The sequence below is a fragment of the Microcaecilia unicolor genome, chromosome 6 (assembly GCF_901765095.1).
Source record: "Microcaecilia unicolor chromosome 6, aMicUni1.1, whole genome shotgun sequence".
Classification (NCBI taxonomy): domain Eukaryota; kingdom Metazoa; phylum Chordata; class Amphibia; order Gymnophiona; family Siphonopidae; genus Microcaecilia; species Microcaecilia unicolor.
The window spans coordinates 88,891,365-88,918,449 of record NC_044036.1 but is presented as its reverse complement, the minus strand read 5'-3'; the positions used below and the strand labels follow the sequence as shown (position 1 = coordinate 88,918,449).

General features: G+C 44.5%; 1 protein-coding gene across 1 annotated transcript in view; it reads right to left on the bottom strand.

Annotated features, from left to right (window-relative positions):
- BRINP2 (BMP/retinoic acid inducible neural specific 2) overlaps positions 1-27,085 on the bottom strand; it is a 149,178-nt gene that overhangs the window by 51,022 nt on the left and 71,071 nt on the right. Inside the window, exons 3-4 of the mRNA XM_030206401.1 lie at positions 25,064-25,254; positions 9,947-10,137 (exon numbers count right to left, since the gene is read on the bottom strand). Coding sequence (XP_030062261.1) covers positions 9,947-10,137; positions 25,064-25,254 — 382 coding nt within the window. The remainder of the gene's footprint in view (positions 1-9,946; positions 10,138-25,063; positions 25,255-27,085) is intronic.

Below are 27,085 nucleotides of genomic sequence, written 5' to 3'. Positions count from 1 at the left end.
GTCCGGCACCCCATGATCAAAGGTAGAGCATGCAATGGTGTTCTACCATCTAAAACACAGCAGCCAGGTGGCAAGATGCATCTCTCCGCCTAGGCTGTCACAGTCAGCCCTGGAACCCCAGACCCCCTACCCCACAATGAGGAAGGCCCCCGGGAGTCCACTGGACCCCTCCCCTCAAATGCAAACACCCTGGTGGGACCTAATCCTAGGATGCACAGGGAAGGGCTGGGTGCTGCCATTTTTGAGACACACCCAGCAGGAAGAGGGACTAGGACCGCATCTTTCCTCTATTGAAGGTACCAAGGATTAGGGATGTTTGCCACTAGGCCACCAAGAGATGGGGGGGGGGCCCTGACAGGGGTACTACTGGACCACCAGGGTGTTTGCATTTGTGGGGGATCCAGTGAACCCCCGGGGCATTCCCTATTGGGGGAGGGTAGAGAAGGGTCCCAGTGGACCATCAGGGTGTTTGAATTTGGGGGTCTGGGGGTTCACTGGACCTCCAGGGTTGACAGTGGCCCCCAGGGCTGACTGTGACAGCTGGCATCCTGGGCATGCGTTCAGAACTTGTGCTTAATGAACAACTTTAGAATGCATGTACCAGGCGCCATCTGCCAGCTTTGGTCCATCATGATTGATGCTAATAGTGTGCATATCATTTGCATACTATTAAGTTCAATCATGAGGGGGTTAGCTTTGGATGCTGCTGTGGCAGTAGACTCCGTGCAGCACTGAAGGTTTGATCATCAGGACATTAGTGTTTAATGGTCAGGATGAAGTCCGCAATGGCAGCCATTCACAAGATAAAAACAAATATTTGTAATTCTCAGAATTCCAGATATCACTCTATCAGATCGTGGAGTTGTCTTCACATCTGACACTTTTAAGTAATCCAGGAAATGAAATAATCCATCATGTATGCATTATTCTATTCCACCCCAAGTCAAATGGTTAAGGAAGATAATATATTAAGCCATGTACTGCAATGACAAATTTCAACAGAAACGCTCAGGAATCACTACTTTTTTCTTTTGTTTTAGTTGATCCTTTTGGTTGTCCTCTTTCATATCATGTACTGGTGTTCCTTTCTTTTTCTTCTGTTTTTAGCCTGTGCACTGTCTTTCTATGCCTATTAGGAAAGGCAGTATATTAAGCCCAATAAACCATAACTGCAACTATGAAGATTTACTGAACTGAATTACACCCATATGGACTGCAGATCAAAACTCCCTCAAAAATATGACAAATTTGATAAAAGCTTTGTGTGACTTCAAATTTAGCAAATTTGCTAAATAGATACTTTTGTTCTGTTTTCACAGAAGAAAATCCTGGAGAAGGACCATGATGGACTGGAAAAAGTACAAATGAGAATGAAGTGGATAGAGCACCGTTCACGGAAGAGAGTGTGTAGGAACAACTTGAAAAGCTAAAGGTGGACAAAGCCATGGGACCGGACGGGATCCACCCCAGGATAGTGAGGGAGCTCAGAGAGGTTCTGGCGGGTCCTCTTAAAGATTTGTTTAATATATCCTTGCAGACGGGAGAGGTTCCGAGGGATTGGAGAACGGTGGATGTGGTCCCTCTTCACAAAAGTGGCGATAGGGAAGAAGCTGGAAACTACAGGCCAGTAAGCCTCACTTCGGTTATTGGAAAAGTAATGGAAGCGATGCTGAAGGAAAGGATAGTGAATTTCCTGGAAGCCAATAAGTTGCAAGATCCGAGACAACATGGTTTTACCAAAGGGAAATCGTGCCAAACGAATCTCATTGAATTCTTTGATTGGGTGACAGGAGAATTGAATCAGGGACGAGCTATAGACATAATTTACTTAGATTTCAGCAAAGCTTTTGACACGGTTCCCCACAGGAGGCTCTTAAATAAACTGGATGGGCTGAAGATAGGACCCGAAGTGGTGAACTAGATTAGGAACTGGTTGACGGACAGACGCCAGAGGGTGGTGGTTAATGGAATTCGCTCGGAGGAGGGAAAGGTGAGTAGTGGAGTGCCTCAAGGATCGGTGCTGAGGCCGATTCTGTTCAATATATTTGTGAGTGACATTGCCGAAGGGTTAGAAGGTAAAGTTTGCCTATTTGCGGATGATACTAAGATCTGTAACAGAGTGGACACCCGGGAGGGAGTGGAAAACATGAAAAAGGATCTGAGGAAGCTAGAAGAATGGTCTAAGGTTTGGCAATTAAAATTCAATGCGAAGAAATGCAAAGTGATGCACTTAGGGAATAGAAATCCAAGGGAGACGTATGTGTTAGGCAGTGAGAGTCTGATAGGTACCGACGGGGAGAGGGATCTTGGGGTGATAGTATCTGAGGATTTGAAGGCGACGAAACAGTGTGACAAGGCGGTGGCCGTAGCTAGAAGGTTGTTAGGCTGTATAGAGAGAGGTGTGACCAGCAGAAGAAAGGGGGTGTTGATGCCCCTGTATAAGTCGTTGGAGAGGCCCCACCTGGAGTATTATGTTCAGTTTTGGAGGCCGTATATTGCTAAGGATGTAAAAAGAATTAAAGCGGTGCAAAGAAAAGCTACGAGAATGGTATGGGATTTGTGTTACAAGACGTATGAGGAGAGACTTGCTGACCTAAACACGTATACTCTGGAGGAAAGGAGAAACAGGGGTGATATGATACAGATGTTCAAATATTTGAAAGCTATTATTAATCCGCAAACAAACCTTTTCCGGAGATGCGAAGGCGGTAGAACGAGAGGACATGAAATGAGATTGAAGGGGGGCAGACTCAAGAAAAATGTCAGGAAGTATTTTTTCACGGAGAGAGTAGTGGATGCTTGGAATGCCCTCCCGCGGGAGGTGGTGGAAAAGAAAACGGTAACAGAATTCAAACATGCGTGGGATAAACATAAAGGAATCCTGTTCAGAAGGAATGGATCCTCAGGAGCTTAGCCGAGATTGGGTGGCAGAGCTGGTGGTGGGAGGCAGGGCTAGTGGTTGGGAGGTGGGGATAGTGCTGGGCAGACTTATACGGTCTGTGCCAGAGCCTGTGATGGGAGGCAGGACTGATGGTTGGGAGGTGGGGATAGTGCTGGGCAGACTTATATGGTCTGTGCCAGAGCCGGTGGTGGGAGGTGAGACTGGTGGTTGGGAGGTGGGGATAGTGCTGGGCAGACTTATATGGTCTGTGCTAGAGCCGGTGGTGGGAGGCAGTGCTAGTGGTTGGGAGGCGGGGATAGTGCTGGGCAGACTTATACGGTCTGTGCCAGAGCCTGTGATGGGAAGCAGGACTGGTGGTTGGGAGGTGGGGATAGTGCTGGGCAGACTTATACGGTCTGTGCCAGAGCCGGTGGTGGGAGGCAGGGCTAGTGGTTGGGAGGCGGGGATAGTGTTGGGCAGACTTATACGGTCTGTGCCCTGAAGAGGACAGGTACAAATCAAGGTAGGTATACACAAAAAGTAGCATATATCAGTTTATCTTGTTGGGCAGACTGGATGGACCGTGCAGGTCTTTTTCTGCCATCATCTACTATGTACTATGCAACTGTAGATCAAAGTGGGTATGAGTTTTCATTATGGAAGTAAATGGACTTATTTCACCCCCACCCCAAATAAATGCCTGATTATGATTCACTGCTCTTACACAATCATGATGATCATTTCCACGAGTGTAAGCTAAGGACACCATTAGAACAACATACGATTTCTACCCATGCACAGATTCCTTCAGCAAGATTAGAATATATACCCTATCTGTTCTAGAAATACGTGAACCCATGTAGCCATCACTGGGAGAAGCATATGCAGAAATACCTTGGTGTCCTTTTAGAAAGCTGCAGTAGAAAGTGACATTAGCATGCCCTTAAGTGGGTCATTCCTGCACGCTAAGGTCATTTCTATCATAGCCGGAAAATGGCAAATTTTCCATTTTCTGAATTAATAATACAGTCATTTGTATGTGGTCATTACCAAAAATTAGCAAATGAGCCCTTACTGCCACCTATTCTGTTGGTGATTAAGGGCTCACGTGTTAATGTTGTGCTCATTAGTTAGTATGTGACAATACTAATGTGCTGATTAGCGCAAAAGCATCCACTCTCTGCCCCCCCCCCCCCCCAGATACACCTCCTCAGACAAAAAATTTTTTAGCACTTGGGTAGCACGCACATATTTGAAACTTAGAGGACCTTTTACTAAGCTGTGGAAGGGCTACTGCAGAGATAGCAGGCAGCAAAACAGCACTACCATAGAGTATACCCAGGCGCCCTGTGGTCATTTTGTGTTTGCTGTGTGGCATTTCCCACACCAGAAAATATTTTTTATATTTTGTAGCACAGGGGTGCGGTGTAGGCTTGGCCAGCAGTAATCAGCCAACTGATTACCACTGGGTTAGCATGTGAGTCCTTATGGCCTCCTAACTAGGTGGTGGTAAGGGCTTATGTAGTAAATTGCTGCACACCAATATTTTCATTAGTGCATGGCCATTTACAACTTCCATTTAAAATAATGTAAATTCTGGCTGCGGTAACAAGTGGAATTGCCATGCGGCAATTTCATGCACCTACACTATCGCGGGCCACTTTTTACTGCAGCTTTGTAAAAGTATCCCTTATTGTGGGACACCTCATTGCACCCCACAATAAGCCTTTTAAGCTGTGGTAAGCATGCATTACATCATTTATTTATTTCACTTATATCAGATGCGGGACATTATTACTACACGTAGACATGTATGAAAGTGATGTATGCCCTTAGCCTGCATGTATGAGCACACTGGTGCAGTATGCAATAATGTATGTTAATTGTAAAAGAGTTCTTCTGTCTCATAATAGTCAGACTCTTTTTATAGGAATGGTTCATGGCTGTTGAACTTTGTCCTGAATCCTCTTTAACTTGCTGATGGTAAGTAGAATACAATGTAAGCAGAATATCATATAGTGTAAGCAGAGTATAACCCAGCCAATGATTTCATAGAGTTTGTGTCCTATGATTTCTGATGTAAACCTGTTGTCCAGTCAACCTAAACCTTAATGCTTTCTTAATAAAAGAGCAGAAGATCTGAGGGAACTGAGGGACCTTTTTACAAAGGCATGTAAGGGCCTAAGTCCGTCCTGCATGCGCCAAATTTGGCACATGACGAAAACACACAGTCAAAAATATTTTCTATTTTCTACCACGGGGTGCCTATCTGGCAGTAAATGGCAGTTGGTGTGCACTGCATGCTTACCACCCAGGTCCTGTTTGAGACCTTACCACTAAGTCAATGGGTGACGGTAAGGTCTCAGGCCAAAAATGGACAAGCACTGGTTTTCATTTTGCCACACATCCATTTTCTGGACCATTAAAATAACCCCCTTTTTCCAGATGTGGTACAATAAGGGTCCGGTGTGTGCCAAAAACACATGCCCACACTTCTGCAAGCCAGTTTTTGGTACGCCTTTGTAAAAAGGTCCCTGAGACAGTCTTGGGTGAGCTCACTGCAATTAAGTATGACCCGAGACTCTCTTCTGGAAGATTCTGTATATACTGACTATATCCTCTTGTCTACTTGAGTTTTCTTTCCCTTGGCTTCTCTCAGGAGAGAGAAAGGGATTGGGGGTTGATGCTTGACTAGGAGAGACTCACAAGCAATCAATTTGTGTCCAGCCTCAGATTTCTTCTGAGACTTGTCAATGGATATGCGCATTCATTTTGGTAGGACAATAGGATTTGGTTGTTTAGAGGGACATAATAGGAAACTACTGAATGAAATATATAGAGAGGCCATGGGTAGGAGCAGCTGGGACTAATCGGGGATAGAGTTATGGCAGGAAAGTTCTAGTTCCCATGCTTTGATGATATCATATGCCTGGAGGTAGAGATGGCAGTTCCTCCTGAAATGCATCTTTTTCTGTGGAGAAGCTGTTTTCATCTGGCAGACCAGCTGTAGTTTGTAGGGAACTGGAAAGCCACAACTGACAGATTTAGTACTGGGCAGCAGGAAACCACATGAATCTGGATGGAGAGATGCTAATGTCTAAGTGCAGTAAGGTTTAGAAATAGGAGATAAATTCAACAGCTCACTGTGTTACTAAAAAAAGAAACTTCAGCTACTACTGTCAGTACTGCAAAAAGAGAAAGTTCCATTAACTAGTATAGAAAAAACCCAATTGTAATGGAAATGAATGACTCTAATTGATCATTCTAAATTGTGCTCTTTAAAAGGAATACTGCATGATTCCCAACTAATGGATTTCTATGGACAGAGGCTGCAAAATTATAAATCCCCTGATAGTGACAATATCCATCAGTACTCATATTAAATTGTTAAGACATTTCTCAAGTGTTTCGAATCCTTCATAGCAAAACAGTATGCATGGATTATGAGAAATGCTATAAGGGCTGCAAAGTTTCTTTGTCTATTGTTTTCCCTTGTTTCTCCTAAGTTATACAGAAATACAGAACCTCATAATTTGGGATATGGAATTTGCATGTGATTGTGATATTGTAATGTGTTATAAATGTGTGTATGTTTACTGACTGTGCCTGTTAAAAAAAGTCTTGTGCTTTGAGTAATGTTAGCTTCCTAGATTTCTGGTAATAAATAGGATTCTCACCATAAAATCACTGATGCAATGTTTTGGTATTATAAGGTGATGTCCCACAGAGGTAACATCCTGATTGGCATTGTGATGTCTATGTAATATGATGTCTAAGTAAATTGATTCTTGTCTTTAGCATCTGTCCATATGTTCCTTGCATATAGATATTTGTATATAGCCATTCTTGATAGAAACTGTGCTGTCTGGAAAGTTGATTTTTGCCCCTGGAGAGTAGTCAATTTTGAATTTGATTGTAGGATGGTATATATTAAAAAAAGAATTGTTTGAGAGTCTCTTCTCCATCAGTCCAAGCTATAAAACTATTTCCTCTGGTTCTGCTGTGAAAAGGTTTGCATATTGTAGTGCCATCCTGGTGCCCACAGAAGTGCCCATGTTTTGCAGATGTTAGTTTTCGGTGAGTAATGGTGGTCTAGGATGGATGTTTTGGCAGTTTTTTCTACCAATGGCAGTTTAAAAGCATTGTTAATGATAAGGCACCCGTTTTTACTGCTCGCTTATTTGTTAACAATATACAATCGATTTTGGACATGGTTAGTCTGTTACATTTTTTAGGGGCTGACTGCATGATTCATTAAGGAGTTCTGCATATTTTTTGACCCCTGACGCAAATGGATGCTCACTGAAACACGGCCCGTGTCGGGTCTTTTTAATAACGAACTCTTGATTATTCCAGTCTTGAAGGTCCATTTGTGCTGTATTTTGTTTTGCTTGGTTTGTGTACTTATGAACCCTCTCTTTTGCTTTTACATGCAGCTATGCCATCTGCATGGGGACTGTTGCTGTGTAGTGATTCTACATCCATTCTTACTAGAAAATTTGTTCACAAAGTTTTCTTTTACGAAGTTGTACAAAGATACTTCCTCTGGAAGAGTGCCAGCACCACTTATGATGGTCTGGCAGGGTTTTTAGGTTTATGGATTTTTCAGTTGCATGTAAATGTGCCCATAGAAGGATGGTTTGGTGAGAGGGTTTTTTTTTTTTAAATGTAGCTGTACTTGCTTTGAAGTGTTTGACATGGTTTTTCAACTGTTTGGCATAATCTTGTGTGGGTTCTTCAGTCAGTTTCCTATAATATCTGTACCCTTCTTCAATGTATTTGTGTGTCCTAATCACTGTCTAATTTACTGTTTTGTCCATCATGTGGGGTAAAAAATATGAGATTGCCCTAAAAGGAAATTACATGAAGGAAAAAGGTATCTTCTGTCCCTCTTGTCATTTAAGCCTCAATAACTGGACTATATAATTTCAAGTTGTATTACTGCATTTATTTACTGAATACAACAAAATAATCTCGCTTATTATAAACTGCAAAGTACTTCATAAGACACAAAATTCCTATGAAGTGCAAGATCCTAATAATAAGAAAGGGAAAAAGTCTCTGTACCCAACCTCCACCCAATATTGTAATTCATGGGATAAGGAGGAAAACATCTGGGTTCACTTTCTTCATCGGCATAAAAAACCCAATTCTTGTCTTGCTAAAAACTTCATAGGAATGCTGGATCAAAAGAAAAATTATAGAACAAACACTTAGCTTGCATATGCCGACTCATACATTTATGCCTGCTCCAAAGTTGGAGTAAATGAATGCATGTGGTTGTGGAGATGCGGCAACCAGAATTGAACACAATATTTGAGGTGCAATTGCACCATGGAGTGATACAAAGGCATTATAACATCCTCATTTTTGTTTTCCATTCCTTTCCTAATAATACCTAATTGTTTGTTAAAAAGCCAATTATTGGCAGTAACTAGCTCATTATTCTATTAAATTGTGTGTGTAAATTGGGGCCATGCCTAAATTTGCATATGCAAGTTTTGGGGACTTTTACAGAATCAGGGGGTTAGTGTGCAATCTCCCAGCGCCTAAGTCTGGGTGCCCTATACAGAATCTACTCCTCTGCCCATAAAGGTAGGTGCCAGGTAATTGGTCACATAATTTTACAAAAGGCCTTTTTTGTTTATAAAAATTATGTTATGCATGGAAAAACTTTTAAAAGTTATTCCCATATGTATTTTACAAAAGACTCCATGTTCAGTGAACCTTTCTAAACTTATCTTGCAGCTCTGCAAGCACTAACCTTAATGTCTATTTTTCATGCTAGACATCCTAAAAAAATTTAGCGGTTCATATTCATCCAGTGGTGCTCTGCATTTTTTAAAATGCTGCCGTCACCAGCAAATTATCCCCAGATATTCAATGCCAGGCCATATCCAGTCACCAGCACTGAATACCCAGGGATAATTAATGGTATTAGCTGCTGGAGCTTGCGCAGGTCCTGACTGAATATCGGCCAGGACCCATATTAAAAAAAAATCCCAGGTCATGCAGTATTCCTGTCCTGATCTCCCTTCCCACCCCTTGGTACTCAACCCCCCCCCCCTCCACCTCTGAGATCTCGCCCCCCACCACCTGAAGGAAATAGAAAATTGTCCCAGAACCCTTCATCCCACCTCCATAGGCCCCACCATGCCTACCTGGAGAAGTCCCTGGTGGCCTACAAGGGGGAGGGGGCTGGGGCAGCCTATTTGCTTTGGGGAGTGGAAGGGAGGATCGTGAGGGGGAGAGCCCACCAGACTCCATGTGAGTGTAACTGGGCACCGGCTGATATTCAGACCGGGGCCTGGTTAAACTTTGTGTATAAAGTTAGGACAGCCATTTTTCTGTTCTAACTTTATGCACTTACCTAGCCAGCTAGAGGTCTGAATATCACCGCAAACCGGCTGGGGCCATGCCCTACCTGATCTCTGCCCCTAGCTTCGCTGGTAAGGGATTGGCCATTTAGCAGCAATATTCAACAGCAACGTCTGGTTAAGTGCCACAGAACATTTCTGGTTAGCCCCGGCCAAGCGATTTTAATGGCCAGGAGCCTTTCCTAACCATTGATGTGATATTAATTTCTACTCAAAAAAGTCTCTTTTCATCAGTTCCATTGTAAGAGACATTTTGTTATAATAAAATAATTCATCAAAGGCTCTTAGAAGGTCCACAGAGGTCCCCTCTCTGATTCTGTATGATTGTAAAAGTAACACATGCAGACCCTTGATCCTAAATAAGCCTGGATTACCAGACCTTTTTTCCTCTTCTCACTCTCTTTGGGTGATGACACAACAGTTTCAAATGCACTCTTTCATTATTTAGGTTTTGTAAGTAAAAGTCCAAATTGTCTTTCAGTAGCAACACATAAAATAACCCGCTACTCATTTGGAATATCTCGCCTTTGGTTTTGCAAAGACATGCCCATAGACAGCCCATCTTGGCTACTTCTCTAGCTCAGAGGAAACTTATGGCACTTCGAGTTCAGAAATAATTCCATTTGCATTGGTTGACTAAGACTCGCCCTCCCCCCTGGTCATTCCTCAGTGGACATGCAAGCATTACCTTGATAGCTGTGGTTGCTATCTGGATGTGGTGAAGTCTCCGCAGTGTACTCTCTCGGTCGATGAAGTACGATGCAGCCAGCTGGTGCAAGGTCTCTAAGGACACCGCGGAGTTGTTTGTGTTCCCAGTACTCGTCTCAAATTTTTGGCTCAACCTCCGTTTGTCTACAAAAATGGTCAGGGACTCTTCTCCTGTATGCCACAGAAACAGTTACCTTCACTTGGATTGAATTCCTCAATATTTATACTCTTTAAAATCACAGAGACAGAGAAAGCCTGCCAGGCATAAGCAATCTGCAATGGATCCAATCCTTTTCTGAGCCAGAAATCAATGATTTTGGAGACTTTTATATTTTTCTCAACCAGAAATAAAATAATTTCTAAGGTTCTTTTGAAAGTTAATATTACACTATTCACAAAACCATTTGATATCACTCATATTATATAATCTCAAGCCCCTTGTCTTAAAGAGGTACTTTTCTAATGTGGAGTAAGTGCAAAAGAGGATAAGATAGAAGCCAAGAATCTGTTATTAATTCATGATATTATACAAGAGGAAATGTTGATGCCTCACGTGTCATTAGGCACTGTGCAAGCTTTATGCACTGGGCTCCTACCAACATATTTCTCCCACTGCTTCTTAGTCTTGGCTTGCAAGTCCTTCAGGACCAGACTACTCATTAATAATGCACTTAGGGCCAGATTTAGTGCCCAAATTTAGGGGCCCTTTCAGGGCCGTGCCTAGGGTCTCTGGCGCCCCCCTGCAGACTATCAATTGGCGCCCCCCCCCCCCCCCCCCCCCCCGTGAAAATGATCCCGCCCCCCCCCCCCATGAAAATGATCGCTCACCACTTGCCACACTGAAAGGAATTGTCAGCAATATTCTTAGAAACAAATTGGTATACATTGCAAAATAAGATAGCAGATGTAAATTCTCAAAGTGGACATATTCCAAATGCTAAAATGAAAATAAAATGATTTTTTTTCTACCTTTGTTGTCTGGTGACTTTCTTTTTTCAATCATGCTGGTCCAGTATCTGATTCTGCTGCTATCTGTCCTCTTAACTCCATTTCCAGGGCTTCCTTTCCATTTATTTCTTTACTTTTCTCCTTTCTTCTTCATTTCTTGCTCTATATCCATTTCCAGCAATTTCTCCTCTCTCCCTGGGTCCTGCCCTCCCATCCATGTCCATTCTTGTCCCTCTCTGCCCTTCCCTCCTCCATCCATAGCCAGCAATCCTCCTCTCTCCCCTCCCCTCCATTTCCAGCAATTTGTCCTCTCCCTGGGCCCCCATGTCCATCCTTGTCCCTCTCTGCCCTTCCCTCCTCCATCCATAGCCAGCAATCCTCTCTCCCCTCCCCTTCCAGCAATTTGTCCTCTCCCTGGGCCCTGCCCTCCCATCGATGCCTCTCTGCCCTCCCATCCATGCCTCTCTGCCCTTCCCTCCGCGCCCTGGGGCCTTTAAATCTTTTACTTCTGGTCGCAGCAGCGTCAGTGAAAGCGGAGCGCTGCCGACATCTCCCTTCCCTTTGCGCTCTTGGTTCCCTCAGTGTCCGCCTTCTTCTGACGTCAGAAGAAGGCGGGACACTGAGGGAACCAACGAGTGCAAGGGAAGGGAGACGTCGGCAGCAGTGGCGTAGCTAGGGTAGTTGACACCTGGGGCCGGTCATTTTTTTAACACCCCCCCCCCCCCCCCCCAAATCCAGTACTAGGCATACCGAGAATACAAAACACGACCTATAGAGCAATTTTACCATACCATAAGCAGTCGTTTCTATGAGTCACACAAGGAAAAGGAAAGCATCTTAAGCACTACAGTGAGCACTAGAACATCAATTCACCTATTGTAAAACGAAACCAGACAGAATAGTACAGATCGTCGATCCTGCACAGTCAATGCCAACTGAAAGCCATGTCTTTTTCACAAACACAGATACACCCTAATCCACTATAGAATAAGTAATCATAAACTTTCTATTTAGACAAAAATTAAACTGAACCCCCAATGCCAGACTCTGCATACAATGCAACGCCACAGAAACAGAAAATGTCTCCTAGTACTGTGCAAAATATAAAGACAGCAGATGTAAATTTGAAAAAACTAACAAATACCAATCACCACTTTACAAATGAACAAATAGAAATAAAACAAATACAGAAAATAAAATAATACCATTTTATTGGACTAATACATTTAACTTCCAGAGGCCAAAATCTCCTTCCTCAGGTCAATACAGTATAGTGCTGTTACAGTATCCTATCCTGATCTGAGGAAGGGGGTTTTGTTCTCTGAAAGTTAAGTCAAAATGTATTAAAATTAGTCCAATAAAAAGATTACCTTATTTACATGTTCTATTTATAAACATTTATTAACACAGCTAAAATACTATATCCTAAAGCAAATAATAAAAATATATATTTACAGTTTGTTGTCTTTGGTTTCTGCTTTCCTCATCTTCTTTTCACCGTCTTCCTTCCATCCAGCATCTGTCTTCGCTCTCTCTCTGCCATCCAGTGTCTGCCCTCTCTAATGTGCCTTCCATCCACCATCTGCCCCAGTCTGCCATCTCTCTCTCCCCCTTCCATCCACCATCTGCCCTCTCTCTCTCCTTTCCCTCCAGCATTTGCCCTCTATCTCTGCCCCTTCCATCCACTGTCTGCTCTTTCACTCCCTTTTATCCACTGTCTGCCCTTTCTCTCTGCTCCTTCGATTCACCATTTGCCCTCTCTCTTTCCCCCTCCCATCCATTCAGGGTCTGCCCTCCCTCTCACTCCCCATTCCATCCAGGATCTATCCCCCCTCTCTCAATGCCCCCTCTTTTCAGCTCCCAGTTCCCACCTGCGGCTGCCCCTAGTTCCAGATCCATTGATTCTCCCATCCACCTCTGCCCCAGGCATGACCCCATTCTCCCTCCTGCTCACTTTTCAGACCCCAGTTCCATGCCCCTTCTCCCATCTGTCTCCCACCCAGTCCCTTCTGCCCATCCGAGTCCCCCTCACCCCATCTGGCTCCCACCCAGTCCCTTCTGCTATCCAAGTGCCCCCCACCCTCACCCCATCTGTCTCCCACCCAGTCCCTTCTGCCCATCCGAGTCCCCCTCACCCCATCTGGCTCCCACCCAGTCCCTTCTGCTATCCAAGTGCCCCTCACTCTCACCCCATCTTTCTCCCACCCAGTCCCTTCTGCTATCCAAGTGCCCCCCACCCTCACCCCACCCTCACCCCATCTGTCTCCCACCCAGTCCCTTCTGCCCATCCGAGTCCCCCTCACCCCATCTGGCTCCCACCCAGTCCCTTCTGCCCATCCGAGTCCCCCTCACCCCATCTGGCTCCCACCCAGTCCCTTCTGCTATCCAAGTGCCCCCCACCCTCACCCCATCTGTCTCCCACCCAGTCCCTTCAGCCCATCCGAGTCCCCCTCACCCCATCTGGCTCCCACCCAGTCCCTTCTGCTATCCAAGTGCCCCCCACCCTCACCCCATCTGTCTCCCACCCAGTCCCTTCTGCCCATCCGAGTCCCCCTCACCCCATCTGTCTCCCACCCAGTCCCTTCTGCTATCCGAGTCCCCCCCACCTTCACCCCATCTGTCCCCCACCCTCACCCTGCCTCGTCTTCTCCCTGCCACCCGGTCTTTAAAAATAAATTGCCGACGCGATAGGGAGCGCAGCACCTCGTGTGCAAGTAAAAGAAGCGGATCCGATCATCTCATTGGGCCTTCCTTCACTGTCCCGCCCTAGAGGAAATAGGAAGTTGCGTCAGAGGAGGGCGGGACAGTGAGGGAAGGCCCAATGAGATGATCGGATCCGCTTCTTTTACTTGCACACGAGGTGCTGCGCTCCCTATCGCGTCGGCAATTTATTTTTAAAGGGCTAGTGCGGGGGAGGGGCTGCCAGGAAGAAGAGCAGCGGGAGCGGCGGCACCCCCCTTTTTGATGACACTCGGGGCAGACCGCCCCGCCCTTGCTGGTCGGCAGCGCTTTCACTGACGCTGCTGCGACCCAGGTAAAATATTTAAAGGCCTTTGGGGCGCGGGGCGAGGGTAAGCACCGCGGCGGCGGCGCCCTCCAGAGGTGGGCGCCCCCCTGCGGCGCTTACCTCGCTTACCGCATCGGCACGGCCCTGGGCCCTTTTACTAAGCTGCATAGGCGCCTATGCGTGCCCAACGCATGCCAAATTGGAATTACCACCCGGTTACTGCGTGGCCCTTGTGGTAATTTCAATTTTGGCGCGCATCCACTATGAATGTCTGAAAAATATTTTTTATTTTCTGGCGCACGGCAGGTACGTACATCACGTGGCATTTGATGCGCGTAGGCCATAACCTCCCGGTTAGCGCGTGAGACCTTACTGCTAGGTCAATGGCTTGCGTAAGGTCTCAGACCCAAAATGGTTGCGCTGCAATTTTTATTTTGCCGCACGTCCGTTTTTTGAGGAAAAAAAGGCATTTTTTGTGGGTGCGCTAAAAAATAATTTTTCGCTCACGCAAAACATGCGTCTACACTACTGCAGGCCATTTTTCAGTGCACCTTAGTAAAAGGACCCCTTAGGCACTAACCCCCTGATTCTATAAAATTAACTGAAAATTGCGCACACAAATTTAGGCACATTCCCAATCTTCGTGAGCAATTTAATAGAATAATGAGCCAATTAGTGACAATAATTGGCTTTTTAGCAATTATTGGCACTAATTAGATTTAATTGGGACCAACATATATAAGTTTAGGCATGGGATCCAAGCCTAAAATTTACACATGGTCCAAAAAAGGGAGCGTAGAAATGGGAAGGTCATGGGTGTTTCGAGACAGATCGGGGTGTGTGGTTATGAGTTACGCATGTAATTATAGAATAACGGTGCTCAGCGTGTAAATTTAGGTGTGGGTATTTGCACTATGTTTTCTTTGGTAGATATGGCGGTGCCTAAATTTATGAAAGACCTCTCTGTTTAGGCGTTAATTCTATAAACTGCGCCAAACTTTAGGCATAGCTTATAGAATACTGCTTAAGTGGGGTTTTATCAGTGCCGCTTTTTTAGGCACCATATAGAATCTAGCCCTAAACTCAGATTTCATAAAAGATGCTCTGTGCTGCACCAATTCCAACATCCAAATTTGGGTGTGAGGACTTACACGTGCTGAAAATCCTGGTGTGCAAGTTGGATGCGCAACCCACAAATTGTATAACATTGTGCCTAAATTTTTGGAACACCCCTGACTCACCCATGCCTTTCCCATGGCTACACCTCCTTTTGATTTGGGTGGTCAGCATTATAGAACAGTACAGGTGGTTTATAATTTAAATAAAATAAGAAAGGATCTACCAGACCTGCCATGTCTCCTGCTTTGAGTAGGAGACTCCCGCTTTTGCGAGTCATCTTCCGCACTCCCACTGAGGTGTGGCAATCTCCAGCTGAGTAGCCTCCTCCTCCATTGGCAGCAGAAGATGGCTTAATAAAACACCATCTCCTGATACCATGGGACCAGAATCGTGATAACTGCTGCAAAATCTCACAGTTCTTATTGGGAGACTGGTTCCACGACAGCAGGCGATGACATTTCACTAAGCCACCCCCTGCAGCCTGAGAGGGAAGCTCATTGTTCCTGCTAACTGAGGTCCATCAGGGGAGGAGCCAAGAGGTAAAATAGACAGGCATTGGGGGTGTGATTAGATGGAGTTAAGAACATGGTGGGGAGGAGTGGGGTGGAGCTAGGGGCATAACTGGGAGGAGTGGGTGGAGCTAGGGGTAAGGTTAAAATTTCCCTCTCTGCGATCCGGCCCCCTTGGCAGCTCTGAACCAGGGGCGTAGCCAGACAACAGATTTTGGGTGGGCCTAGGCAACAATTGGGTGGGCACCAAGTGTTCCCCCCCCCCAAAAAAAAAAAAAATTATCTCAGCTGGTGGGAAAAAGCTTCTTTCCACCTTGGCAGAAGGCATGCACTGAAAACTGAGCATACGCAGGTGTCGTGGAGAGTAGCGTTTTCGTTACCATCAGGGGAAAATCTTCAGCTATTGGAGCTTGGGATTCCCACCAGTTACCACTAAACATGTGCTACTGTTGGGTGGACCTGAGCCATAAATGGGTGGGCCCTGGCCCACCCAAGCCCACCTGTGGCTACGCCACTGCTTTGAACTACGTCAGATAATAGGAAAGCCTAACCACATGCAGCCCAATTCAGCAGAATAAAAAAAGTAGCAATCAGTCAACCAAATAAACAGGTGTCAATGCCCAAATGCCAATGTAAAAAAAGTGGGTCTTCAGTAAAGATTTACATTTCTTACAAAAATAGGCAGATGGTTCCAGAGCACCGGTCCGGAATCAACCAAAAAAAGAGAAAGAAAGGAAAGAAAAAACTATACTACCACATCTGGACTCCACATGGGCCATAACAGTAGGGGGAACAACTAACATGCCGTTCACAGAGATCCTAAGAGGGGCATAATCGAACGTGAACACCCATCTCCATGGTTGTCTATCTCCGAGAACGGGTACGTGAAGGGGCGGGACAAACCGTAGTTTTGAAAAAAATGGGCGTCCATCTTTTTTCCGATAATACGGTTTGTGCCAGCCAAATGCATCGGATTTGTGCGGATTTGAGCTGGGCGGTATCGTTTTTCAGCGATAATGGAAACCAAAGGCGCCCAGCTCAAAAACGAACAAATCCAAGGCATTGGGTAATGGGAGGGGCCAGGATTCGTAATGCACTGGTTCCCCTCACATGCCAGGACACCAACTGGGCACCCTAGGGGGCACTTGTAACAATTAAAAAAAAAGTTAACTACCTCTGAAGTCCATAGCTCCCTTCCCTTGGGTGCTGAGCCCCCCAAATACCCCCCAAAACCCACTCCCCACAACTCTACACCATTACCATAGCACTTATGGCTGAAGGGGGGCACCTAGATGTGGGTACAGTGGGTTTTGGGGGCAGTTTGGAGCGCTCCCATTTACCACCACAAGTGTGACAGGTGGTGGGGGGGGGGGGGGGGGGGTGGGCCTGGGTCCACCTGGTTGAAGTCCACTGCACCCACTAACAACTGCTCCAGGGACCTGCATACTGTTGTGATGGAGCTGGGTATAACATTTGAGGCTGGCATACCGGCTGTAAAAAAAAGGTTTTAAAGTTGTTTTTTTTTGGTGGGAGGAGGTTAGTGACCAATGGGGGAGTCAGGGGTGGTCATCCCCGATTCCCTCCGGTGGTCATCTGGTCATTTAGGGCACTTTTTTGGGACTTGTTCGTGAAAAAAAAGGGTCCAAAAAAAGTGACCCAAATTCGCGCTAAAAACGCCTTTCTTTTTTCGATTATCGGCTGGGGACGCCCATCTCTCCTCGGCCGATAAACACACCCCAGTCCCGCCTTCACCACGCCTCCGACACGCCCCCGTCAACTTTGACAGTTTCCGCAACAGATTGCAGTTGAAGACGCCCAAAATCGGCTTTCGATTATACCGATTTGGACGCCCATGGGAGAAAGACGCCCATCTCCCGATTTGGGTTGAAACATGGGCGTCTTTCTCTTTCGAAAATATCTGGAACATAAAGAGTAGTTAATATGGACAACTCATAAAGACTAGTTAATAAGAACAAATAAATTACAATGCAGACTATTGAACAATAAAGTGTAGAGGCTGCAAATGGAAGACACGGATACCGGAGGCAGAAACAATTTATTTGTGATAAACCACAAAAACATGTGATAACCCACTACTATATCCATCTGCTGCTTTCAAGGTAAGTGAGATTGCATAAAGTGAATATGAATTCTTTGATTTGCTAGCAAAAATTTTGTTGCAAGTAGACGTTATAGATAGAGCAATGATGAACTAACAACTTATAGCAGCAGCAGCTTCAGAGAGCATTTTCCATCTCACAGATAGGCTGCAGAGAATACCTTCTCCTGCTTTAGACTTAGCCTGGCCTCAGAATGACATCCTATAGTATATCTCCTATCAAACTGAGCTCTCTTTTTCATCAAGCACTGCCATTTCCTCCCCTCCCCCTCCCCACTGACAGTTTGAACTTCGTGGGTGTGGCTTGGATCTCTTTCAGGGAGAGAAAACTAACAACTTATAGCAGCAGCAGCAGCTTCAGAGAGCATTTTCCATCTCACAGATAGGCTGCAGAGAATACCTTCTCCTGCTTTAGACTTAGATTGATTTTAGCCAATGAGATGCTTAAATGTTATCGTCTTGAGATCCTACATCTCCCCTTAACTCTTTGTCTGTAGAAGCCAAAGTATAGTAACGGCCATTTTATTAACTAGGTACCTGCATTACGCACATGTTAAGCATATAAATGTTTAGCATGACATACATGTGCATGGGTGTGCACATATACATGTAAATGCCAATTCTACTTAAGCGCTAGGCTGCAAATACCCGCTGTAGGGGTCCTTTTACTGAGCCCTGGCAAGAAGTGGCCTGTGGTAGTGTAGGTATGTGTTTTTGGCATACGCCGGGCCAGTTTTTACCGCATCTGGGAAAAAAGGCTTTTTTCCAATGGGCCAGGAAAAGGGCTTGCAGTAAAATTGAAACCAGCATGCCTATTTACGGCCTGAGCCCTTAAAGCCACCCATTGCTCTAGCGGTAAGGGCTCACGCACTACACGCACGGAGACTGGTCTGGCTGTTAACGTCAGAAATGCCGCACACAGAAGGAAATTTAAAAATAAATTAACCTGGAGGTATGGACGCACGCCAAATCCAAAATTACTGCCAGGGGGGCACATTAGCCTGGGGGTAGTCTTGTTTTGGAATGCGCCTTTGTAAAAGGGCCCCTAATTAAATAATGGGTGTTTGCAAGGAAGGCATACATTGGGGTGAAGCAAGAATGAGACACAGAAAGGCATCCCAGTTATACATAATACTAAGTTACATGTGTTCCTGCCACATTTAGGCAACTGTACTTATACCAGCTCTATGACTGGTGGAAGTGTGGGCACCAAAAGGAAAAGATTCTTAAAGTCCAACAATTCTTTATTGGAAAATCTCAATACCATGTGTTGAGAGGACTTCACACGGCCATGTTTCGGCAACTTGTGCTTGCGTCAGGAGTCTTCTTAACCTCCTGTTGCAGGCACAAGTTGTTGAAACATGACCTTGTTGAGCATGGGCATAGTTTGACTGTTTCATTTGGGGGGGGGGGGGCAAAGGATGGGGCAGGGCATATTAGCATACTCATTTGCATATGTCATACATATTCATTATGGTTATTCCCAAAAAAAGTCAGCTTTTTCTCCCTTTCTTCCTTCTTTCCTCCTTAGCCAGCAGTCCCTCTTCCTCTCAAGTAGTATTTCCCCACCCCCTTTCCCATACCATGCCAGTGTTGACCTTAGAAATGCATAAGCTCTATATGCAGATCCTTCAAGAAGTAGTGTGGCATGATTTAGGCTCTAAAACCCTTTCTGATATTGTGGTGCCACCTCGGTAAGGCCAACACACAATCTCTCCACAGCAAAACACTATACACAAACTTGTGCAAAAACAAACTCATAACCTTACCAAACCATAACAGCACTAATTCCAAGGACAGGAGCTACAACCTTATGCGAGGAAAGGCAGCACTGTAATTACACCAGGCTCTAAAACACTAGTACACTACCTAGTGAAAAACAAAACAAAAAGGGCTGCAAATACTACACACTAGCAGAATACTGCACCTTGATCACACATGAAAAACACATGACACAACAGATATGACACAAGGAACTAGAAATAAAAAAATATGAAGGCAAAATACTGAACTGGAAAGTTACCTCAAGAAGTCAGACTCTGCATGCAGCAACACTAGAGAAATTGAAACTTACATGCAAAATATCACAGATGCACATTTCCAAAACCTGACATATTCTATGGTAAAATTATCCCTACACTGGCGGAAGAAGGGATCACACCAAATACAAGAACACACATCCTACAGTACTAGAGGTCAAGTAGACTCGAAAACATTCTGGCAACAGATATACAACAATGAATGGACAGCACAAACAGATCCATATAGTACCTCATGGAATGGGATAAAATATGCAAATGCATACTAGATGAAATCGTACCCTTACGAACAAGAACCTCATGTAAGCATAACTCGATACCATGGTTCAACGATGAACTGAAAAAGCTAAAAACACAATCCAGAAAACTCGAATGAGCATGGAAAAAAACAAAAGATGAACACACACTCAACACATGGAAACAATCACAAAGAAAGAACAAATACGCTATAAGAAATTCCAAACGATCTTACTATAAAACAAAAATATGAACAGATTACAAAGACACGAAGAAATTATACCAACTCATGAACAAACTCCTAGACACCAACCTGGTCATCACATCGAATACAAACATCCCATCTGCAGATAAATTTGCTAAGTATTTCAATGAAAAAATTGTAAACCTACTTAACATGCTACCTCAGATCAACACTGACATCGAAAACTTCCTTAATGAATTGGATCCAACCACTGGAGAATACCTGGCTGACCGAACCTGGTTAAACTTTGCCCCCCTCACCGTCGATACAGTTGCACAGACGATCAGTAGGTTCTCAAACACCCACTGTAAACTGGATACCTGCCCCAACTACCTAATGAAATCCGCCCCAGACCGCTTCATAGCAGACCTCACATCCCACCTAAATTACATGTTACAGCAAGGTCTCTTCCCTAAGGAAAATGGCAATATCCTACTCACTCCAATACCAAAAGACATCAAGAAAAACCAATGAAATCACTAACTACTGTCCAGTAGCATCCATCCCATTGTCAGTCAAACTGATGGAAAGCATGATAACCAAACAACTTACAGATTACATAAACAAATTCTCAATACTACACGAATCACAGTCAGGTTTTCACCCCTTCCACAGCACAGAAACAGTACTACTCACTCTCCTAACCAAATTCAAGCAGGAAATAGCAATAGGCAAAAACATCCTCCTCCTCCAATTCGACATGTCTAGTGCATTCGACATGGTAAACCATAACATATTAATAAGATTACTAGATAAGTTCGGAATTGGTGGAAACATACTTAGCTGGATCAAGGGTTTCCTAACCACAAGAACATATCAAGTAAAATCAAACTCAATCATATCATCACCGTGGAAAGCAGACTGCGGAGTACCACAAGGATCACCACTAGCACTGATCCTCTTCAATCTAATGATGACCCCACTAGCCAAGTCCTTATCCAACCAAGGCCTTAACCCCTTCATTTATGCAGACGATGTCGCAATATATATTCCTTACAAATCTAAACTGACAGAAATCACCAACGAAATCAAGAACAGCGTGAGCATCATGGACTCTTGGGCAAATGCATTTCAACTAAAACTCAATAAAGAAAAAACACACTGTCTCATCCTCTCATCCCAACACAGCGCGAAAAACCCCACAACTATCAACACCCCAGATTACACCCTCTCTATCTCAGACAGCCTGAAAATCCTCAGCATTACAATGGACCGCAATTTAACACTAGAGAGCCAAGTGACATCCACAACAAAGAAAATGTTCCGCGCAATGTGGAAACTTAAACGCGTAAAACAATTCTTCCCGAGGGAAACATTTCGCAACCTGATACAATCAATGGTACTAAGCCAGGTGGCCTACTGCAATGGAATCTATGCGGGATGCAAAGAACAAACACTAAAGAAACTTCAGACCACTCAAAACACGGCAGCTAGGCTTATCTTCAGAAAAACGTGATTGGAAAGCACAAAACCCCTCCATGAAAAACTACACTGGCTCCCAATCAAAGAACGCATTGCCTTCAAAATCTGCACTATGGTTCACAAAATTATCTATGGCGAAGCCACGGGATACATGACAGACCTGATTGACCTACCAACTAGAAACACATCTGGATCAACACGAACGTACCTAAATCTGCACTACCCAAGCTGCAAAGGACTCAAATACAAATCTACCTACGCATTCAACTGTGGAACGCATTACCAAAAGCCTTGAAAACTACGTACGACCACCTAAACTTCCGGAAATCACTAAAAACTAACCTGTTTAAAAAGGCATACCCTACCAACCCAACATAAATGCCGATTTCTACAACACACTAATACTAAAATACGTAAAGGATATAACACAACACTTCCGTTGTATGATTCCCTAATTGTGGCTGTGCCACATGAACTTTATCTTACCACAACATGACTTTGTATTTGTTTACACCGGAGTCTGCAAACGCCGCTCCGGCACTATGTAAGCCACATTGAGCCTACAAATAGGTGGGAAAATGTGAGATACAAATGTAACAAAAATATATATATATAATTAATTAATAAATTCTGAATAAAATACTTTTTTCTACCTTTGTTGTCTGAGCATTTAGTTTTTCTATTCTCTTTGGTTGCAGTGTCTTCTGTTTTATGCAGTGTCGTCTTCTTTTCATTTGATATTTCTTCTCTCACCATGTCCACCACCCTCCCGTGTTCTTATGCATCTGCAGCCCTGTCCCTATCCTTCCTCCAGTTTCAGCATCTGCCCTTAAAGTGTTCCGATCCAGCCCTTAAATTCAGCAGTTTTCCCTCCATCCATATCCGGCATTTCTCCTCACTCCCTTCCCCTCCCATCCATGTCCAGTGACTTGCCTCAGCCCCCCCTTTTCAGTCCCCGAGTTTGAGTTCCAACCCAGCCTCAGCTCCCCAACAGCCCTCCTCTCCGTTCCTCCTGCCCTACGTTTAAACCTTTTATTTTAAGTCACAGTGGAGGCAGTGAAAAGAACAGCATAGCAGGCTGGCCTCCAGCCTTTCCCTTCCCTCTCAGTGTCCCACCTTCCTCTGATGATGCATTTCCTGTTTCTGCGAGGGCGGGGCACTGAGAGGGAAGGGAAAGTCTGGAGGAGAGCCTGGTGTGCTGTTTTTTTCACTGTTGCCACTGCGACTTAAAATAAAAGGTTTAAACGCAGGGCGGCAGGAATGGAGAGGAGGACTGTTGGGGAGCTGAGGGTGGGCAGGGGGGACTGAGAGCTGCCTGCAGCCAGGTTGCACCAGCCCTGCGTTTGGGGGGACAATGCCCCCCTTGCCCCCCCCCAAACTACGCCCATGTTGTTGAGTCCTCTTAACACATGGTATTGAGATTCTCCAATAAAGAATTGCTGGACTTTGGGAATCTTTCCCTTCTTGTGCTTCACTCTTCCTTTCTTGCTGTTTGCTCTCATGAGACGCCCAACTCCTTCTTTTGTGAGAAAGGGTGGGCACCTACATGTTAGAGGCACCGAAACTGGGTTAGATGTCTGAGTTACGTTATAGAATATGCTCCTACTGTGTGGCCTCAGGGTACTTAAATAAAGGCGTGTCACGTATTCAAGCAGGAACTAGGTTTATGAGCCCTTGGGCCACTGCCGAGGAGTGGAAGCAGCAGGCAAAACCACCCCACCCCAGAGACAGGGCAGAACTCTAACATTTAGGCTTCACCTGCACATGGCCACCTTTCACCAGGAGTTGAGCCCCTGGCTGCAGGCGGCCGGCAGGACTTATAGGACAGAGCAGGAACAGGGTCCCAGCAAGGTAGCATAGGGACTGAGGGTCAGAGGGGAAAGGAATATACAGGGACAGCAAGGCAGGGAAAGGATAAGCTAAAGGACAGGACAGGAAGCTGTAAGCAGCCACTAAAACAGGAAACAAAACACTGAATAGCAAGACACAGAACTGAAAGCTGCAGAGCAGCCACAAAGACACAAACAGACAAAGACTAAACACAAAACTATAACCCAGAGACAGGACTAGCAAACAAACAACAACCTAATCTAACTACCCACTGACTAACTAAAACAGACAAGAATCAAGGCAAGGAACCAGACTGAGCAGAAGTGCAAACAGCACCCCAACAAACCTCAGGGCCTTAGGCGATGCAAAGGCAAAGCAGAAAGGTTTCAAACTAGCTAATAAGCCCAGCAGCAGCTGAGGCTCAGCTGCAGCAATCACCAGGAAACTACGGGTGCTGTATAGGTTCAAACAGAAAGAGCAAGTCTGGCAGTCTGGAAGATCCGGACCGGACTGGGCTGAAATCTGGAACGGGTGACAGTAACCAGACAGTCCATTGCAGCCACCAGGTCTGGCCACCAGGTGGTGAGAGGAAGGAGAGCATGAAACATGGGCACAGCCGTGACAAGGCGCTGTTACAGAACTGCTCCCATCATGTGATGGGGTCATGGATCTAGGAAGATGCTATGGCTCATTTCATCCTGGAGAGAACAATTTTGACAGAACTTTAGAAACTCTACAGAAGAAACTCCCACTTGTGCCACATTGGTGGCATCTTTTCTGGTAACCTCAGACAGAGGAAGGTTTTATTTTGCTTTATATGTGTAAAGAAAATTTGTTCCATTGTATTGCAAATTTGTTTCCTGATATACTTCTGATCACATGGGGGAATTTCTATATATGGCTCCTATAAAATCTGAGTGGAAAACATTTCTGCCTAAGCATATTCTATAAGGGGTGCCTATATTTAGGCACGGTATATAGAATATACTTAATTAATATCCTAGCACCTAAAACTATACATCTCCATTTACACCAATGAAAACCTGACGTAAATCCCAGTGCACAGTTTTAGGTGCATTGGGTAATATTCTGCAACAACGCACACATTTCCCACCTATAACCACACCCCTTTTTGCCTGAGTGCATTACAATCTAGGCGCAGTGCATTACAGAATATGCTTAGGAAGTTATGTGTGTAAATTCTAATTATTGCCAATTAGTGCTCATTATTGCTTGTTAAGTGCTGTTAACAATGCTGCTTAGCTTGTTAAGCCAATTAAGTTACATGCGTTGTTACAGAATACACTTGGATTTTGGTGTGGAATGCTAGGCGGGCTATATAGAATCCAGGGGATAGTGATTAAGGAGAGAATTCCTTCAACTCTGTGCCTGGGCAACAGTTTTAGGGATAAAGATTTTTGAAATTTCTGAAGAAACATTTAATCATGTTTCAAGATATAACCATGTTGTTCTTTAAGAGTATAGAGCCACCTTTTGAGGTATAGTCAAGTGGTACTCCTGTCTCTTTTGGTGGGTTTGAGGTTATTTATGTTGAGAAGGTATATTTTTCAATGGTTTTTCCTTTGATAATTAATAATAGTATTGTATTACTGCTGTACTTACCTCCCAAAGTAGCAGAGAGCAGGAAGTGTGTACCATATTTCTTAATTAGGTTTTCTGTAATTTGTGATAGTGTTGGCCTTCGACCCAAAACACGGATATTTCGGGCAAACTCTGGAGTGAGAGGAAGTGGCAAACCAAATATGTCTTTCCTCTCCAAGACCAAACTGTTCACCTTCCAGCGGCCAAATTCCCTGGGAAGGAAGAAGAAGAAGCATAATCAGTGAATGGGGAGGGGGGGGGGGACACAGCAGAGCAAGAAGCATTAAAGATGTTATTGGTACAACCTAGAAATGGGGGGGGGGGGGGGAGGGGCCAGGAAGTGGAATTCTCTCATGTCTGGAAGGAGGAGTGCAGAAGAAGACAGCATGATGCGGGGATTCATAGCTCTTATTCCCCCAGTACCTCTTGGCTTTGAAGGAGAAAGGGGATAAAAGATTACTGCTCAGAGACAAATGACTATAGTCTCAAAGGACCAGCCAAACTCACTCCATTTTTGTATCATCTCATCTGGTTCTGAGGCCATATAAAGGACAAGAAGAAGGATCTTCACATGAAGAAAGAATTGGTATGGTTTTGAAAGCTCATATGATGCTTGTTCCCCTGTGAACGATACACCTTCCCCCTATAAATGATTTGAAACATTCCCATAATGTAACTGAACTTACACCCCCAGTGTTGTTTAGAGTGACATATTCCTTAACATCTCCCTCCAACGAGGAGAGAGTGGATGAGTCCAGAAGCAACTGATCATTTAATCTCCAAAATTTCCTACTCTTCCCACAACTAGGCAAGGCCAAGCTAAAAGTAATCAGGGCACGATCAGACCAGAGTCATGGTTCGATGGCAATGTTCTGAAACAAAGTTCAATTGCAGCATTCCATGAGCCACATATCTATCCTAGCATAAGAACCATGGAAGGCTGAATAGAATGTTATGCTCTCCCAGATGGTATAGGCAACACAAGTCCTCCAAACTCAACCTACCCATAAAACCTTTAAAACAAGCTTTATCCCACTTAGCATAGCGAATAATAGCATTTGACTTATCCAACTAAGGGTCACATGTTAGGTTGAAATCGCCTCCAATGATTAAGGGACCCTCTCAAATTCTAATATTCTGCTTTCCAACCTTTCAAAAACAAAATCCCCTTGCTCAGAATTTGGAGCATAGACATTTAATAAAGTATATAGTTGACCATTCATCTCTACCTTCACAAACAAAAACCGACCCTCAGGATCCAACAGAGTAGCTTTGACCAAACAACGAACCTTCTTATGAATTCATAGTGAATTAAGGTCCCTACCTCATTAGCTTTTCTGTGTCTATTATTAGTGGCCTGAAACAAATACGGAGAATGACTATGGGTTAGAAGCCTTTCATGTGAGGGAAGCAAATGGGTCTCTTGAACAAATCCAACTCTCACATTATTATACTGCACTTCCTTTTACATTATATGACATAAATTGCAACCTAAGCATAGTAAAAGAGTTGAGTAAAATGTTCAGTCAGAGGAAAGAATGAGCAACATAACCGCTAGATCCTAAATGCATTGTATTTAAACCCCAGCCCCCACCAAGACCACCATAAACTTTCCATGTTGTCTATCCCTCACAAAGCTTCCCATAAAAAACAGTTAAATCCTGAAAAAAATCTCTTCTCTCTGACCTTCCCCTCCTCCCTCTCTCTCCCAGAACTCCCCCCTGCCTCCCCTCTATCACATAGACTAGAGGACCCATCACCTTAGCAAAAGACTGTCCTAATTTTATCCACCAAGCTAACCAGGCACCAGTCTGAATATTGGCCAGTGCCCAGTTAACCTATGAAATTTTTATTCTAATCTGCTACATGCTTTTCAAAGCATGGAATAACAAATAAATAAACCAAATCAAATTAAACAGATAGCTATTGCTTATTAGGATATACATTCCCTCAGACTAGATAAACTAATGATCTTTCAGTGCTGTAGATGGAACAAAGCTCTGGGATCAATATTCAGCCTGAGGCAGTATACTGCTGGTAAGT